The sequence below is a fragment of the Carya illinoinensis genome, chromosome 3, assembly GCF_018687715.1.
Source record: "Carya illinoinensis cultivar Pawnee chromosome 3, C.illinoinensisPawnee_v1, whole genome shotgun sequence".
Classification (NCBI taxonomy): domain Eukaryota; kingdom Viridiplantae; phylum Streptophyta; class Magnoliopsida; order Fagales; family Juglandaceae; genus Carya; species Carya illinoinensis.
The window spans coordinates 11,273,867-11,291,369 of record NC_056754.1 but is presented as its reverse complement, the minus strand read 5'-3'; the positions used below and the strand labels follow the sequence as shown (position 1 = coordinate 11,291,369).

Here is a 17,503-nt window from a genome sequence, read left to right as displayed (position 1 = left end):
AAGAGGAAAAACAGTTTTTGTTTTGAGAAAGTTTAACTCTTTGGTGGTCTAAACCTATTCCAATGACTTTGATAATTTTATTGGAGGAACCTAAGAATCTTATATACATGTTATATTATTATTTTGAAGATATTTGATATTAGTTTCAAAGATATGAAATTTTATGCAAAGAGATATTCAGATAAGCCAAAGTGTGGATGTTCTTGGCTCAATTTATGTTTTAGTTAATGTTTAAACATGTGATCTTGAATTAGAAGCTTATATATGTTTTAAGACATCTTTTAAACCATGTAATGGTTTGGTTTGAATATCACATCTTTATAGGTCATAGATCAAAAGGTTAATCAAAACAAGTTAGAAACAAAAATCAATGGAAATAGCATATAGGAATTTTGGCCCTATAGAGTTTTAATAGTTGTGATTAGTTTTAAATTTTTCTAAATTGATATTTGAGTTGAGGATAAAATTTACATGAGGCATGTAAATTTTGGTGACTTTTGGAGTTAGTATGCAAAATCCTTAAGTTATGGGTAAAACGGTCATTTTCCTACATGTAGAGAGTAAAATGAAAATTTTACTCTTTAAGTTAGTATTTTCCATATTTCAAATTATTATTAATTTAGTGCTAACTTTTAGAATCGCTAATTACAATTTCTCATGATCACGCTTGAGGTTTTATAAGAAACGCGGAGATCGAGGTAAGTTAGCTTTTAACTTACTAGCAGTCTACTGTCTATGTGTGCTAAGTAAAGAAACTACAGTGTATGTATGTGTTTTATCATATATGTCATGTCATGCCAAGTTATTACGTAATTGTCTATTATACAGAATTTATTCTGTCATCAATTTTTATCTGTTACATAATATATTCTATCATGTATTACTGTACATTACAAGTACATCATACTAAGTATGCCATCTATTACATGTATGTCAAGTCATGTAATACTCACTGTTGCAAGTATGTCATGTTAAATATGTTGTCTATTATATGTTATGCCATGTTACGAAATGTTTCTATCTCAAGTTGGTCATGTATTTCAAGTTATGTTCAAGTCACGTTATGTTACATCAGGGCTTCAATCCTTTCATATTCCAGTCACGTTTCATCTTGATTACTTATGTATGGGGTCACAGCAATTGTGACGCATACACTACGTGAGACACATCAATTGTGACACGTAGAATACATGGGGCCACAACAACTGTGGAGTATGTATTTAAGCAGTTAAAGAATAAGTTTCCGTAGAATACATAGGGCCACAACAACTATGGAGTATGTATTTAACTGCATTGTGACGTGTAGAATACATGGGGCCACAACAACTGTGGAGTATGTATTTAACTGCATTGTGATGTGTAAAATACATGGGGCCACAACAACTTTGGAGTATGTATTTACACGTAGAATACATGGGGCCACAACAACTGTGGAGTATGTATTTTTCATGTTAAGTCAAGTTTCAGAACAAGTTCATGATAAGTCAAGTTTCAGATCAAGTTCATGTCAAGCCAAGTTCAATTTACGTTTCAATTTAAGTTATATCAATTATGCTATGTTGTACATCAAGTTATACTTTAATTACTTATGAATTTGATTATGCATTCATGCTTTTACTGTCATCCATGCATCATTAGCCTGTGTGGAAGTTTTTTGTTAACTTACTGAGATTTGTAATCAAATCTCACTTTGGTAGTCCCAACTACCATTCCCCCCGATTGGTAGATCTTGTTACAGGACCTGAAGGAGAATCAGGAGCTGACCAACTAGACACAGTTGACTAAGCGACGGTGCAACATCAATGATAATATAGTAGTTAACGTAAATTACTACTTGTACGATGGAGTTGTATCTCCAGTACTTTTTAGATCATAAATATTTTGGACTAGTCTCATGATCTTAGTTATTCAATGGGTCTTTATATATGAAGTATGTTTTAAGCATTTGGGATATTTTCAATTTGGTGCATAGTATTGCTAAACAAAAAAAATTTATCCGCTGCGAATATTACATAATGTTAGATGCATGTTAGGAACATTGCATCTTATATGTCATGAAAGGGGGCAGGTAACCTTGTGTTGCATGTCTCGACGCTTCAAATGTCCGTCCAATCCCAAACGGAATTTGGGGGCGTCACAGTTTTACTCCAGCTCTGCAAATCCCAACCTATTCATTTGTCATTCTTCACATGGAACTTTTATTCTTCTACTTTATATAGATGATATGGTGGTAACTGGTGACAATCTTCATCAAATACACTAGTTGATCTCTCAACTTAGTACTCAATTCCCTAGGGGTGTAAAAAAAATCGATAAACCGGACCAGACCTGACCAAACTGATGGGATCGGTCAGATCCTGAGTTTGGTTCGGTCGGGTACCGGTTTTAAGAAATAAAACCGGTCAAAATCGGTCCAGTTCTGATTTTTCTTTTTCTAAAACCAGATCGGACCGGACTGGACCGGACCAGTTTATATATATTTTAAATTTTTATATTGTATATAGTATTTATATATAATATATAACTATATATAACATATTTTTATATTATATGATATATTACTAATTAATATAATATTAAATTTTAAAATCTTATATCATTTTGTTTATTGTATTAATAGTTATACTAATATTATATAGTGCATATTAATAGTTATACTAATATTATATCACTATATATTATAATATACTATAATATATCATTATATTCTATGTTATAATATATCATCATAGTCTATAATATAATTATAATATATATTATAATATACTACAATATATTATCACTATAGTATTATATACTATAATATACTATATTATATATATTATATATTATATAATATAGTACATTAAAATCAATAAAACTGGACCGAATCGGACCAAAAACTAGTAAAACTGAAGTACCGATTTAGGAGGGTAATCAGTGCGTAATCGGTTTTGAAACATATAAAACCGGTGTATTCTAGTTCAGTCCTAAATTTTGTCCAAAACTGAACCAAACCGGACCGGTTACACCTCTACAATTCCTCATTAAAGACCTTGGTTTCCTTCATCATTTTCTGGGAATTGAGGTACATTTATTTGGCTCAAATATGTTTCTATCTCAGCATAGATATATTGTGGAACTTCTTACTCAAGCCCATATGCATGAATGCAAACATCTGTCCACTCCTATGCCCTCAAAAGGTAAAAAGCTTTCTGCTTTTGATACCATGTTCTTTGATCCTATCACTTATAGTACATGATCTTTACAAGACCAGACATCTCTTTTAGTGTAAACTATGTCTGCCAATTCTTGCAAGCACCATCAGTGGCTCATTTTCAGCTTGTTAAAAGGATTTTGAGATACTTGCAAGGCAACGCCACACTTGGTCTATGTATCTTATCCAATAGCACTCTTGATCTCTATGGCTACTTCATTGCTGATTGGGCTGGGTGCCCTACTACACGTAGATCTACCTCATGTTTTTGTACCTTTCTTGGAAGTAATTGTATCTCCTAGAGCGCCAAGAAGTAACCCATAGTGGCTCGATCTAGTGCAAAGGCTGAATACAAGGCTATGGCTTCCACTGCAACTGAGTTAACTTGGCTCTCCATTCTTCTCCAAGACCTTGGAATCCCATTAACCAAATCACCCTCTTTGCATTGTGATAATATGAGTGCATTATACATGACTGTAAATCCTATTTTACATGCTCAAACTAGGCATATAGAATTTGATTATCATTATGTCGAGAAAGAGTTGCCCTCAACTCCTTGGAGACTCAATATGTTACTTCTCTTGATCAACTTGCTGACTTATTTACCAAGCCACTACTCAAAGGTCCTTTCAAATTGCTGAGACACAAACTTGGCCTTTGTTACCTTCCACAGCCATATTTGAGGGAAAGTGTAAGGAATCCTGATCCTAATGACCAAGAATCAAGCCTACAAGATCTCAGGCAACAGATTCGTGGCTCCACTAATGCTCAAGATATTCCACAACAAGATATTAGTTGATCATTTTGTTCTTGGAAAGTCCAGCTTTATAGTTCTATATTATGCTAGTGTTTCTCCTTCATTGTAGCATTATTTATGCTTATTTAGCTCCTTTGAATGGGTTATACTCATCCCTTAACATCAATATATATATATATATGAATGATAACATTCTCTCTATCTCAACCTGTGAGATAGAATTTCTCAAAACATCTTTAGCTACAAGATGAGATCTGAAAGTAGGAAAAGAGATTTGTGATCTTGACAAAGACAAAATGCTGCAAGGTCGATGAAACATTTTCCGCTTAAGTATAGAGATGCATAGGGTGTGCACGGGTAGTCTCCATTCATATAGAAAAATGTACAGTAATTTTGAAAAGAGCCCGAACCTAAAACATTAAAGAAAATTATTTATGTCATATAAATACAAGTTTTGTATAATCATATTTTTTTAAAATAATAATAATAATAAATTTGGTAAAAAAAATTACTTCCTAATAATGGGTCTAACCATATATCCAACATGAGTTTTGTTATATACAAACAAAGTCGCGCACTAATCTGCGTACCAATACTGATTCTTTTATACTTAAAATTTAAATTAACACTAGTTTCAATAAAATTTACTTTTTAACTAATCACATTAAATTAATATACAGATTAATATATAATTATATTTACAACTAAATTTTTGCTCCCAACATTATATCCCACATTACTTAAACTTCAAACCAATTGGATATTCGCTAGTACTTCTATCAATTATTTGATCTGTATGCAACTCACTGTCACAAAGGTGGCGATTGAGTCGGACTCCTGGGGGGTGTTTAATTAGTTGAAAGGGACTGATTTGTGTACGTTGGGCTCTGAAGAGACTATTTGATTAGACTCTTTCAAATTTACTTTTATTATTTTTATTTTTGTATTGGTTAATGAAAAAAACAGATGTTGAGCCTATAGATTGGTAAATATCGTTACGTCATTAATTCATTTCAATAATGAACAAATTAAGATTTTTAGATCACGACCTTCTTAAAGTTGATGACCAAATTCCATCGTAAAATTTGGAGATATATAAACAAATATACTATATATTATATATATATATATGCACCTCTCCTCATGCAGAATGTAATTTTTTTTTTTTTTTTATCACCAAAGAAACATAGTTTTATTCATCAATTACATCAAAGTATCATGCCTAATGACTTGAGACGCAAACTCTGGAAAAGAATGCCACCAAATCACAAGGTCATCTATATGCCATGAATGTCTAGCTAAACAATGAGCCACAGCATTGGCCATCCGACCCCTATGCTTAATAGAAACTTTAGGAAATCTTTGCAATAGCCTCCTAATCTCAAAGACCAAATTCCCCCATATAGACATAGAATCCTGATCTGTAGCAAGTCCTTGTACCACCAAAAGGGAATCTAGTTCCACCTCGAGCTCAGCAATTCCCAAAGGCAAGCAAATCTGAAGTCCTCTTAACACAACCAAAAATTCAATCTCCATTGGATTTGTTACTTCATGTTCTGGTTTACTTGCTGTGAAGATCACCTGACCATTCTCATCTCTTAAAACTATTCCTACCCCCGAGCTGCACTAGTCCTGAAAGTTAACACCATCAGTATTAAGTTTCAAGGCCCCTACCTATGGAGGAATCCAAGTGCACACAGGCTTTAATCCCTTTCTCTGCTCTGCTATGGCTGATTTCTGTTCTTGTTGAAGAGAAAAAGCTTGATCCATAACTTGCTGAGGAGACAGTCTTTGCTGCTCGAAAAGTAGCTTATTCCTTCTGTGCCATAATCCCCATGTGCATAGAGCCATTTGTTCCATCTCCCTTACCTTTTTGCTTAATGCCAACTGAAGTATTATCTAGACAAAATCTAATAAGTCTGAAGCATTCTGCAGGAAACTAAGCTGATCCAACAATGCATCTTTAAAGGTCACACAGTTAAGCAAAGCATGATTTGTATCTTCTTCTTCCAGTCTGCACCATGGACACATAGCATCTATCACCACCTTTTTAAATAGCAGATTCTTCAAAGTAGGTAAACCTTCTTTACACACCCTCCATACAAATATTTTCACTCGAGTAGGAACCTGTATTTTCCATATTTTTCTCCACATTGTTGTTTGATCTTCTCGAAATGATACCTCTCCTTCTTGATTATTGGCAACATCAGCCAAGAAAAGTCTATAAACACTTTTGACACTAAATTGACCACTCTTCTCATGTTCCCATATCAACTCATCAAGCCTACTAATAGAGGTTAACACCATATGCAACACTTCTTCAGCTTCCCTTGGAGGTAAACATCTTCTAACCTTTTCCACATCCCAACTTCTAGTTCTATCATCAATTAAGTCAGAAACTTTCCAATTTAATTGGGACTGAGTAATGGAATCCGAGACAGGCACCAGTTTATGGTTTGGTAACCAAAAGTCAGACCATATATTAATGGCCTTACCATCTCCAACCCTCCACTTACAACCTTTCAGAAGATAATGCTTAGCTTCCCATATACCCCTCCACACAAAAGAAGGGTTTGCTCCTAGTTTGGCCTCTTTAAAACTTGTTGAATGAAAGTATCTAGCTTTATATAATTGATGTAGCAGCAGACTCTCTTCTTTAAGGATACGCCAACTCTGCTTTGCAAGAAGGGCCAAATTAAAGGTTCTTAAATCTTTAAAACCCATCCCTCCATGCAACTTGGGCTTACACATCTTCCTTCAACTAACCCAGCTAATTTTATTTTCATCTTTTCTTTGCCCCCACCAAAATCGAGCTATCAAACTTTCCAACTTAGAACACAAAGAGGCAGGCAATTTAAAGCAACTCATGGTATAAGTTGGAGTTGAGAGAGCTACTGCCTTTATAAGTACTTCTTTACCCCCTTGAGATAAAAGCTTTTCCTTCCACCCTTGTAACTTAGTCCACACCTTATTCTGCAGCCCAGAAAAAGCTTGATGTTTTCCTCTACCCACCATTGGAGGCAATCTAAAATACTTATCATAATTTTGCTGCTATTGAACACCCCAGAACTGCATAATCTTAGCTTTAGTAGTAGATGATACATTCTTGCTAAAAATCATAGAGGTTTTGTCTTTGTTCACCATTTGTCCTGAAGCTTTTTCATAAACCTCCAATAAATGAAGAATATTTCTATTTGTTTGTGTTGTAGCCCTGCAACATAACACACTGTCATCTGCAAACATAAGATGATTAATCTTTGGAGCACCTCTGCAGACACAGATCCCTTCCACTACATCTTTGACATCAGCTTGCTGAAGTAGGGAAATAAGACCTTTAGTACAGAGAATAAAGAGGTAAGGGGAGATGGGATCCCCTTGCCTTAACCCCCTTGAAGGATAGATTGGGCCTTTAGGTTCCCCATTCACCAAAATAGAGAATGAAACTGATTTTACACAAAGTATCAGTAAACTAGTCTATTTAGCACCAAAACCCATAGTTTCCATAACTATTTCCAAGAAATCTCATTCTATTCGATCATAGGCCTTACTCATGTCCAGCTTTAGAGACATGTAACCTTTCCTTCCTTTCCTTTTCCTTCGAAGAAAATGCACTAACTCATAGGCAATTAACACATTATTTGAGATTAATCTTCCAGGAACAAAAGCACATTGAGAGCCAGAAATCAACTGAGGCAGAATGGTCTTCAACCTATTTGCAAGAACCTTTGACACCAACTTATAGATAACATTGCAAAGGCTAATTGGCCTAAAATCAGAGACCAACTCAGCCTTTTTCTTTTTTGGAATCAGTGTCACATAAGTATGGTTTAACAATGAAGGAAAGCTGCCAGTATTCAACACATCTAAAACAACTCAAGTAACATCTCCACCCACAATAGCCCAATATTTTTGGTCAAATAATGGAGCCATACCATCAGGACCAGGTGCTTTTGTTGGATTCATTTCCTTCAAAGCTACTTCAACTTCAGCTGCCACAAACTCCATTTCCAGTTGTTGTTTCATGTCTGTTGTAACTCGACCCTTTAGAGCTTCTAAAAACTGCATACTGCCTCTTTGTGTTGAGGATGTAAAAAGCTTCTTGAAATAGTTTAGTATAACTTCATCCCTTTCTTCATCCACTCTCCAAATACCCATTTCATCCTTAATGCCTTTTATCATATTCTTTGCTTTTCTCTGTGAGGCTTTATGATGGAAGAAACTTGTATTTTTATCACCCTCAGTCAGCCATAGAGCCCTTGACCTTTGTCTCCACATAATCTCCTGCCTTTCCAACCAATTCTGAACATCCCTTCGAGCTCTCTTTAAATCATTTGTTCGATGACCCTTTGGATCAGAGGCCTCAAGTCTTTTTAAAACTTCCTTTGCCTGTCTTAGCTTTTTCTGCACATTACCAAAGCTATCCTTATTCCACTTTGCAAGATGTTCACCACATTGCTGAATCTGTTTGAGGACTCCCACCATAGTTCTATCCCCATTAATATTAACCCAAGTCTTCTCAATGAGTGGTTTGCAGCCTTTATCCTCCACCCACATGGCCTCAAAGCGAAAAAACTTTTGTCCTCTCCTCTGAGCTCTATCATTTTGCAACTGCAGTTTGATTGGCACATGATCAGAATATGCCACACTGCCATGACTGACAGTTGCCATAGGATATAAATTCTTCCATGTAAGATTAGCAAGTCCTCGATCGAGTCTTTCACTGATGCTGTGTTGAGGTTCCCTTTTGTTGCACCATGTAAATGGATTACCAATATATCCCAAATCCAATAAACCAAAATCATCAAGCAAGTCTCGAAACTCCTGTATCTGTCTATCAGTTCTTGCTGTACCACCAACCTTTTCATTAATACTTAGCACTTCATTGAAGTCTCCCATCAAAAGCCAGCCTTGGTCATGAGGAATTTGAATTGATCTAAGTAAATTCCATGTCTCATGTCTCCTACTAGCTTCAGGCTGGCCATACACCCCAGTAAAATACCAAGGAGCATAGTCAGTGGAAGAGCCCTGAATACTAGCATGGATATGGTTCTTAGAGTAATGCTTAATGTCCAAACTTACATCATTCCTCCACAATAAGGCAAGACCACCACTCCTCCCCTCACTACTAACTGCCAGACAATTGTCATACCCCAGCTTGTATTTAATTTTCTCCATAGCCTTAACTTGTAACCTGGTCTCTTGTAAAAACAAGACCTTGGGACCTTCCTCCCTGACTAAATCAGAGAGAGCTCGAACTCCACGTTGGTTCCCAAGCCCACGGGAGTTCCAACTAAGGAGAATCATTGGGGTATATAATTGATGTGGTCCAGAAGATTCACATAGGTATATAATTGACATAGAGTTCTGTTGTTTGAATAATCTGATGACATAATTTTAGATGAAAATTGAAAATTGAATAAAATATTATTCGAATATTATTTTTTAATATTATTATTATTTTAAAATTTTAAAAAGTTAAGTTATTTATTATATTTTATGTGAAAATTTAAAAAAATTTGTAATAATGAACTGATGAGATAGATTAAAAGTGTTTCTTATTCCAAACAGCCCTTATATATGTGCCTCTCCCCAAATTAAGTGCACTCCTAAATTCAGAAAAGGAAAGTTATGCCTAGGTCTCGATCTCATCTTAATTACGTGCTCAATTATTTATTTTCTAATACTTAAAGAAAAAGAAAGAAATTATGTAAGTAGAGATATAAAGAACATTTGCAAGTCAAAAGTAATTTAGAAAAAGGATCAGGCTACTGAGACGCCCAGCTCTTACCGTTGGGCATGCCGCCCAAATCATTTTTATTTTTTAATTTTCTTTTCACATTTTTTAATATATTTAAATATTTTAAAAAAATAAAAAAAAAATACACCAATATACTTAAAATCCCTTTCTTAATCACTAAATAAAAAGAAAAATTTACCGAGTGGTACACTTGAGCGATACCGCCTAGGCGGTATAGTAGCTTTATGCCTAGAAAAAAGGATGAATTTGATTTGTGAGGAAAAGGAAAGCTTTTAACCTTCGTTAACATTTCATGAATAATTAGTCTGGAGTCCTACTAGGACAGAAATTGATGATTGAAGACACACATTTTTGTTTTTGTTTTTTTTTTCCCCCCCGTTTTAATAGTAAGAATTGATCAATAGTCAAACTAGCTAAGAACAAATGGGCTGAGGGCAACAAGCTGAAGGGTACTTTGGCGAAGGAATTAGAAAACAAAAGAGATTCCATCAAACACAATATGTAGTGTATATTTATATAGCTTATAATTGTCTTCCAATGAGTTGAAACAGATATTAGACTTATTCATATTCCTAATTCTCTACTAATTTTAAAGCAAGGGGTTAAAAAAATAGTTTTTCCTTGTATATATGCTCTTTCTCCACTATATGAATTGCAATATATATGTGTGTGTGTAAGTTTGTTCTTTTTTAATTAATCTGAAAAATAATGAGAATTTTGTAACACCCATTAATAGTGATCATCATGTTATCACCTAGGTACTAGCCAGGTAGCTTATTCAAGATGTTCTCTAAATCTATAGAGATCATGATCCACATATATATGATTTATTACAATACTAATAAAACACTTAAGTAATCAGACATGAAATATAATTTTGAAAACATACAATACTATAATAAAAATGAGCATTTACAACAACATATTTGCGAGAAAGTTGATTATTTGTAATAGACTCATTTTTATAATAAATAGTCATTTTAACAAGAAATAACTCGAGACAAATAAATCATTTTTTATAATAATATTATAATTATTTTAACCAAAAAGTACTGCACTTGAGCTTAATTAATTTTTCCGGCCAGTGGAACTGATGCTTTAATATTCCAGTAATCATAATTGGCAAAGACAAGGATGAAGTATTCCACTAATCACTTGATCTTCAGAAGGCACCAGCGGACTGGTTTTAAGTGGTTTGGAGACTTGCTACAATTCCCGCCCCAATTGCAAACAAATTCATTGTCAAGAGCTTTTGAGTTTGCTGATCGATCAGTCATCATATTTTGGTGGGAAAGGATCAAAATGGAAGAGCAGGATCAGGAGAGGAGTGTGAGAGATGGAAGAAGATCAAGCAGTAAAAGAGAGGCGGGCGAAGAGTTGAGACAATATATATATTGCATATTCTCTAATGTTTGCTTTGCAGGATACAACATGGTCTCAAAGGTCGCTCTGGACAAAGGCATGAATCGTTATGTGCTTGTTGCCTATGGACAAATTTTTGGAACTCTAGCTACTGTTTTTTTCGCATTTATCTTCGAAAGGTTACCATCTCTCTTTCACGTCTTCTCTTGTTAATTTTCGCCTTCTTCCAATCTCTTCCGTCAACTTCTCTTGTACACTCCCTTGCAGGAACATTAATAGCAAACTGAGCGTAGCAATCTTAAGAAATGTCTTCTTATTGGGTCTCGTGGGGTAAGTTGTATGCAAGATGAATGGGTCATGCTCTGCCCTGCTCCATATCTGCAGGAGCCTGTTTTCTAGTTTTATCAACTAGGCATAACAATTTAAAGTTTCTGCTAATTCCTTGATTTTTCTCTTACTTTCAAATATAGATCTGTGCTTGGAAGGACGTTGTTTTTCGCAGGACTGGAATACACTTCACCAGCTTTTGCATCCGCATTGGTCAACTTAATTCCATCAATCACCTTTATCTTGGTCGTTGTGTGCAGGTACGAGGAAAAATAATAATAAATGCCAAAAATTAACAAACAACAAAAATAATAAAACATGTAACAAATAAATAACAATAATAAGAAGAAGAAAAAATAAAAATAGTAAATAACATATAATAAAAAAGAATAGAAGAAAACCATCTTCTTGCACACCTCGCAGTGGTTCCCTCACTAGCAACCTATGAGTGGCTTGGGGCCACGATGGAGGAGGCCGAACCTCCATAGTGGCATTCGCATTATCTCCAAGTGTGTTTTTTCTTTTTTTCAAGGAAATAGTAACTTTTTTGTAAGAAATTATTGGCCAGAAATAAGAAGTTTTCATGCCGTATACATAGTTTATTAATTAAAAGGATGATGAATATCAATCAACCCCAGAACAGTGATTCCCTCCCTATATTCTCATTCTATGCTTCTTGAGTTGATAAATCTTGCTTGGCATATTCAGGATGGAGAAAGTAGACCTTTCCAAGCGTGGTTCTCAAGCCAAGATATTGGGGACCATCATTGCCTTTGGAGGAGCAACACTGATGACCTTATACAAGGGTCCCGCTGTGATTTCTTTTCATTCTCAGCGCTCGCATCAACCTACCACCGGATCGAGATTACTTTTAGACAAGGATTTAATTAAGGGCTCCTTGATACTTGTGATTTCATTCATTTCATTGTCAGCATTCTACATCTTACAGGTGAAATCCCTTAAGCCAATGCTTAATATAAGCCATTAGTATCGATTATAATACTCCAAATCATGATCCACAGGTATTTTAGAAATCCTCAATTTATAGTTATTGTTTTCAAATAGGAAGATTGATCTACCGTTTGGTTAAGCCAATACGGATGTTCTAAAAATATTTCTTTTGGTTAAGCCAATGTGGATGTTCTAAAAATATTTCTTTTTTGTACAAAGATATCTTCTCCCTCGTCTGTACCAATTACACAAGCACATGTCATATTTTTCTAATTGAATCATGCGAGCGTATCATAATTTAAAAGAGAACTATTACAAACACAAAGAGATTATACAAAAGTAAACCCACAAACTGACATGGGTTCATAGGATTCGTTAGATCTATTTTACAATAAAAGTAACTTTATAATTTGAAGTATAAATCACATTAGTTTGTGGTTTACTTTTGTATATCATTTTGTGGTTAAAGTATTTTCCAATTTAAAATAGAAGCAAAAAGTGAATTGTGCATTTCATTTTAATAGAAGCAAAATGGATGTTAAATTATAAGTAGGGTGGGTTGTAGGGCCCCGGCACCCGTCCGCCCTCCCATCCCGACTAGCCCCGTTTGGGCAGTGGGGTGCCCTCGGCTATCAAATGTCAAGGTGCGGGCCTCCGTCCGCACCTAAGGAGACACGCAAGGAAGGGGCCCAAGCTAGGCCCTAGCTTGCCCGCATTAGGCTTTGTCCATTCACACACACACACACACACACACACACACACACATATATAACTATTTTCTTTAATAAAATAATGTCATTTTGATGTTTGGCTGAGTGCTATATAAAGAAAACAAAATCCTAAATTTTTTGCAAAAATCTCCTCTCTCTCTTTCCCTCTGTCGTTCTCTCCAATCTCCTATCCTTTTCTTCTCCTCCTCCATGGGCCATAGCATGGCCATGGATTTTGCAAAGAGACCCATGGCCATTTGTGGCCGTGGTTCTTTACTCAGACCCATAACTACGTCGTGGTCTTGCGGAAACATAAAGTTGTAATTTTTTTAAGTTAATTTTTGATTGGTATTTGTAACTGTTAGATGATAGATCTGTTGGGTTGTTTTCATTTTTGGTTGGTTTTAATTTTTTTTTTTTCAATTATTTTTCTAGTTTTGGTTTTGGATCTGTAGACTTTTTCACCATCGGTGGGTGGTGAGCAGGGTTGGACAGATGGCTGTGTGGGCCAATCTGCCTCTAGCATTTGGATGGGGGCACCTGCCCACAATGCTAGGGTTTGGGTGCCCAAATTATTCCCTACAAGAATGGGGGGAAGGACAAGGGCTCACTCATTCAAGGGTGAGAGTAGCACCCCTAATTCTAAGTACTTACAGGGGATGAATAGTTTAATTTCTTGAAAGTTGGATTGTTTTGGCATTTCTAATCCAAAATTGACCAACATTGATCGGTTTATGAGCTTCAGTTGGATCCATTTTAGTTATATCATAAAGTCAAAGCAGAATTCAAAAATTTTGATTTAGTGTTATGGATTTGGGTCAAGAGTATGCGACTATGCCCCTAATTTATATCACTCACTTTGTCTTCATGATGTGACACTACAATGTAATGTCACGTGACTTATTAAAAGAATTTGAGAAATTTTAAAATTATATCTTCAGAATAAAATGGCACCTGAAAATATGAAAAGATAAAGACTAAAATCCTAGATTCTGATCTCTACTTTTTTATGTTTCTATTTTAAATGTTTTAGTAAGCTACATGACACCACATGCCAAGGATTGGCCTGATACTTGGCATTCTTTGTTTTTGTTTTCCATTAACTGTTTAGTTTAATCACAAATGAAGTAGGTCAAGCCTCTCTTTGTCTAAATATTTATATTGTTAGCTCCTATGTATATATAGAAGGGAACAAAGTGATAATTGACATGATGACATGATTATTGTAGACAATTACAATCAAAATGTATCCGGCACCAATAACTCTCACATTATTAACTTGCACATCGGGTGCTATACTCTCCACAATCGTGGCGGCAATTCTGGATCATAAAGCTTCTTCATGGAGGTTGTCATGGAACATCACCTTTCTTGCTCCCATCTATAGTGTATACTTCTAAATGTCACCCCATATCTTCATCTTTATATATAGTGATTCTTGAAAATCTAAATTTCGAACATTTTTTTTCTCATTTGGCAGGGGATTGTGATATTTGGAATTACTATTTATGTTCAAACGTTGGTAGTAAGAAAAAAGGGTCCAGTTTTCATGACAACGTTTAGACCATTGGCCACAATTGTTGTAGCCATTATGGGACTGCTCATTTTAGGCGATGCTTTATACATGGGAAGGTATGTACATTGATAGATGAATATATACTTGCTAGCTTTTGGTCTACCAAATGGATTTTATTGTGGTATTTTCTACTTGCATTTCAGTATTATTGGAGCTACATTGATAGTTCTTGGTTTGTACACCACTCTATGGGGAAAAGAAAAGGAGAAAGCCAATCAGAAGCGATTCCAGCAAACCATAACTGAAGAAGTTATTGAAATTAAGGAAGTAAAACAATAGAGTTAAGTATTTAAATGCATTGTGGTTTCCTATTAGAAACTTAAGTTCTATTTGTTCAATAAGAACGTGTAACTTTTCATTCTTGAATTTCTTACCCGCATGCAAAAGGATCAAGTTACGTGAATGATGCAGAGTTAATACATGCATGATACATTACGAGGCTTATTGGGATAACCAGTGGGCCTAGGTTACCAGTCAGGCTACTAACCCATGATCCCCTGAGAACTTGGCCCACTCTCAGAGTTTAGTCCATCCTAACTATCGAAAGAATAACTGTCTGAAAGTCATTCGGTTAAGGAAAGTTATCTTATCATTTGAGTATAGATAAGCCTTTCACCTTAGGACTTGAGTTTCGAATAGGGGATAAGTTTACTATCACATAATAACAAAAGTCTCACAGGCTCTATATATGTAGAGAATCCAAGCATGTAAATATCATATGATTCATTGGTAGTAAAAATAGAGTTTTCCATCGTAATCACTGACTTAAGCATCAGAGATGTTCTCCAGAACCCTCAAGCTACTCTACTATTTGATTACATGTGATTATGCGTGAGTTGCGGTGAAACACGTCCATAAAATTTATGTACACCAAGTGTTTATTTTGACCCATGAGTCATGACCTCGCAGCTTGTCGTGTATGAACAACCTTGCCCCATAGCTTAAGATTGTCTAAAGATTGATTGAACATTTGGTCAAACAATTGTTAGATTACATGAAATCGCAAAATTGATTTTGCACAATGTATGATTTCTATCATGATCTCGCTAATTCGTTTATATATTTGATGGGTATATAAGTGAATAGGATCGATAAAAGTGCATTGAGTGCATTTAGCTTAATTCCTTGATTAATTACTCACTTTTCAATTTAGTTCACCAGCTGTTGCATCTGCTTTGGGCAACTTAATTACATCCATCACCTTTCAGTTTCTCCTAGATGATAACGCATAAAACAGCTGGTCTAGCTTTTGTTTTTTCTGTCTTCCGTTATGCTGGATTTTCTGACCTCAAGCCTTCTTCACGCCAATTTAATTTGAAATATACGTACACTAATTTTGAAAGATGAGCTCAAATCTAAATTTTAAAGAAAATGATTTCTACCGTCTTAAGATATATAAATTTTATGTACTTTTTTTGAAAAAAAAATAGATAAATTTAAAACCTATTAAAAAAATTCAATTTTTATTTATAAGCCCCACTATATTTCAAATAAAAATATATTAAACTTATACGTATTAAAACTATATCTAACATTGTTCAAACTTTAAACTGAGATATCCGCAATTAATATTGTCAATGAGACATTGCACTCTGTAGTTTGTATATAAGCAGAAAAATACTACTACGCCTCATGAGTTTATTTTTCATTTTGACTATTCATGTATTTAAATTTTTTTAAAAATTTTATTTTTTACTTTTAAAGAAATGATTTTTAGTTTGTTATTGTAATTTTTATTTTTTAAAGATATTTAAACATATAAAAAATAAAAAATAAGATTTATACTCGAGAACACCCCAGCAGTCAAAGCTGGTGGCAAAGGACCACCCACATAAGCAACTCACTGCCATGAAAGTGGACGTCGTGGTGGCTGATTCGGACTCGATCCTGGGGGGTGTTTAATTGGTTGAAAGGAACTGATTCTGTACGTTGGGCTTTGAGGAGACTATTGGATTAAGACTTCGAAATTTGCTTTTATGATCTTTATTTTTGTATTGGTTAATGAAAAAACAGATGTTGGGCCATTGAACGGGAAATGTGGTTACGACATTAATTCATTTAAATAATGAACAAATTAAGTTTTGATCTTCGCAAAGTTGTTGTCTCATGCAGAATGTAATCATGTGGTCCGAGATTTACACAGGTGGTCCGATCCATTATATACGTCTCTCTTTCCGAATTATGAAACAGAGAAAGAAATTATGAACGTAGAGAGATCATATAAAGAGCTTTTGCGAGTCAAAATTAGTAATCTGAAAAAAAAAGGGATGAATTATTTAGGTTGATAGCTTTTAGGAGATGCTTTATATATGGGGATGGTATGTACGATAGTTTAGAAGAAAGATATTCGATCGATGGCCCATGAAGAGCAAGATCATGCAGATTATGAAAAGTATATATGTAGGCTAAAAATAACATGCATGTACGTAATGTTTTCCAGAATATTGGCTAAAAATAATGAGAATTTGAAAGCCAAAGACCTACTTGCAAAGACGTACTACTGAAAATAAATAATAATGCTAATACTAGATATAGATAATATAGGATATGCAGGCCTATCCATCTTTAGTATTAACACGCTTTTCTCTTTTTCTTTTTATCCTATGGTTTGGATGTGAAATTGATGGCCATGAACGATAGTCCACAAAATATTTTCTGTGATCCTGTTTACTAAATATTCCATAGACACCGTCATGACACGTACGTATTTACACATGATAGAAAGGTTATGATAAAGACAAATACTTGTGTGCCGCCTGAGCGGTGCCATTCAAGTGTACTGTTAGGAAGATTTTTTTTTAATTTAGCAATTAACAAAATAATTTTAAGTGTATAAATGTATTTTTATTAATTTTTAAAAATATTT

At 34.7% G+C, this 17,503-nt stretch overlaps 1 protein-coding gene across 1 annotated transcript; it reads left to right on the top strand.

Annotated features, from left to right (window-relative positions):
* The first annotated feature begins 11,013 nt into the window (after nucleotides 1–11,013).
* LOC122304471 (WAT1-related protein At5g07050-like) lies at nucleotides 11,014–14,934 on the top strand. The gene is made up of 7 exons (XM_043116744.1): nucleotides 11,014–11,252; nucleotides 11,341–11,403; nucleotides 11,544–11,660; nucleotides 12,109–12,349; nucleotides 14,291–14,449; nucleotides 14,542–14,693; nucleotides 14,781–14,934. The coding sequence occupies exons 1-7, from the start codon at nucleotides 11,014–11,016 to the stop codon at nucleotides 14,914–14,916; spliced, it is 1,107 nt and encodes a 368-aa protein (XP_042972678.1). The 3' UTR covers nucleotides 14,917–14,934.
* Nucleotides 14,935–17,503: the final 2,569 nt, after the last annotated feature.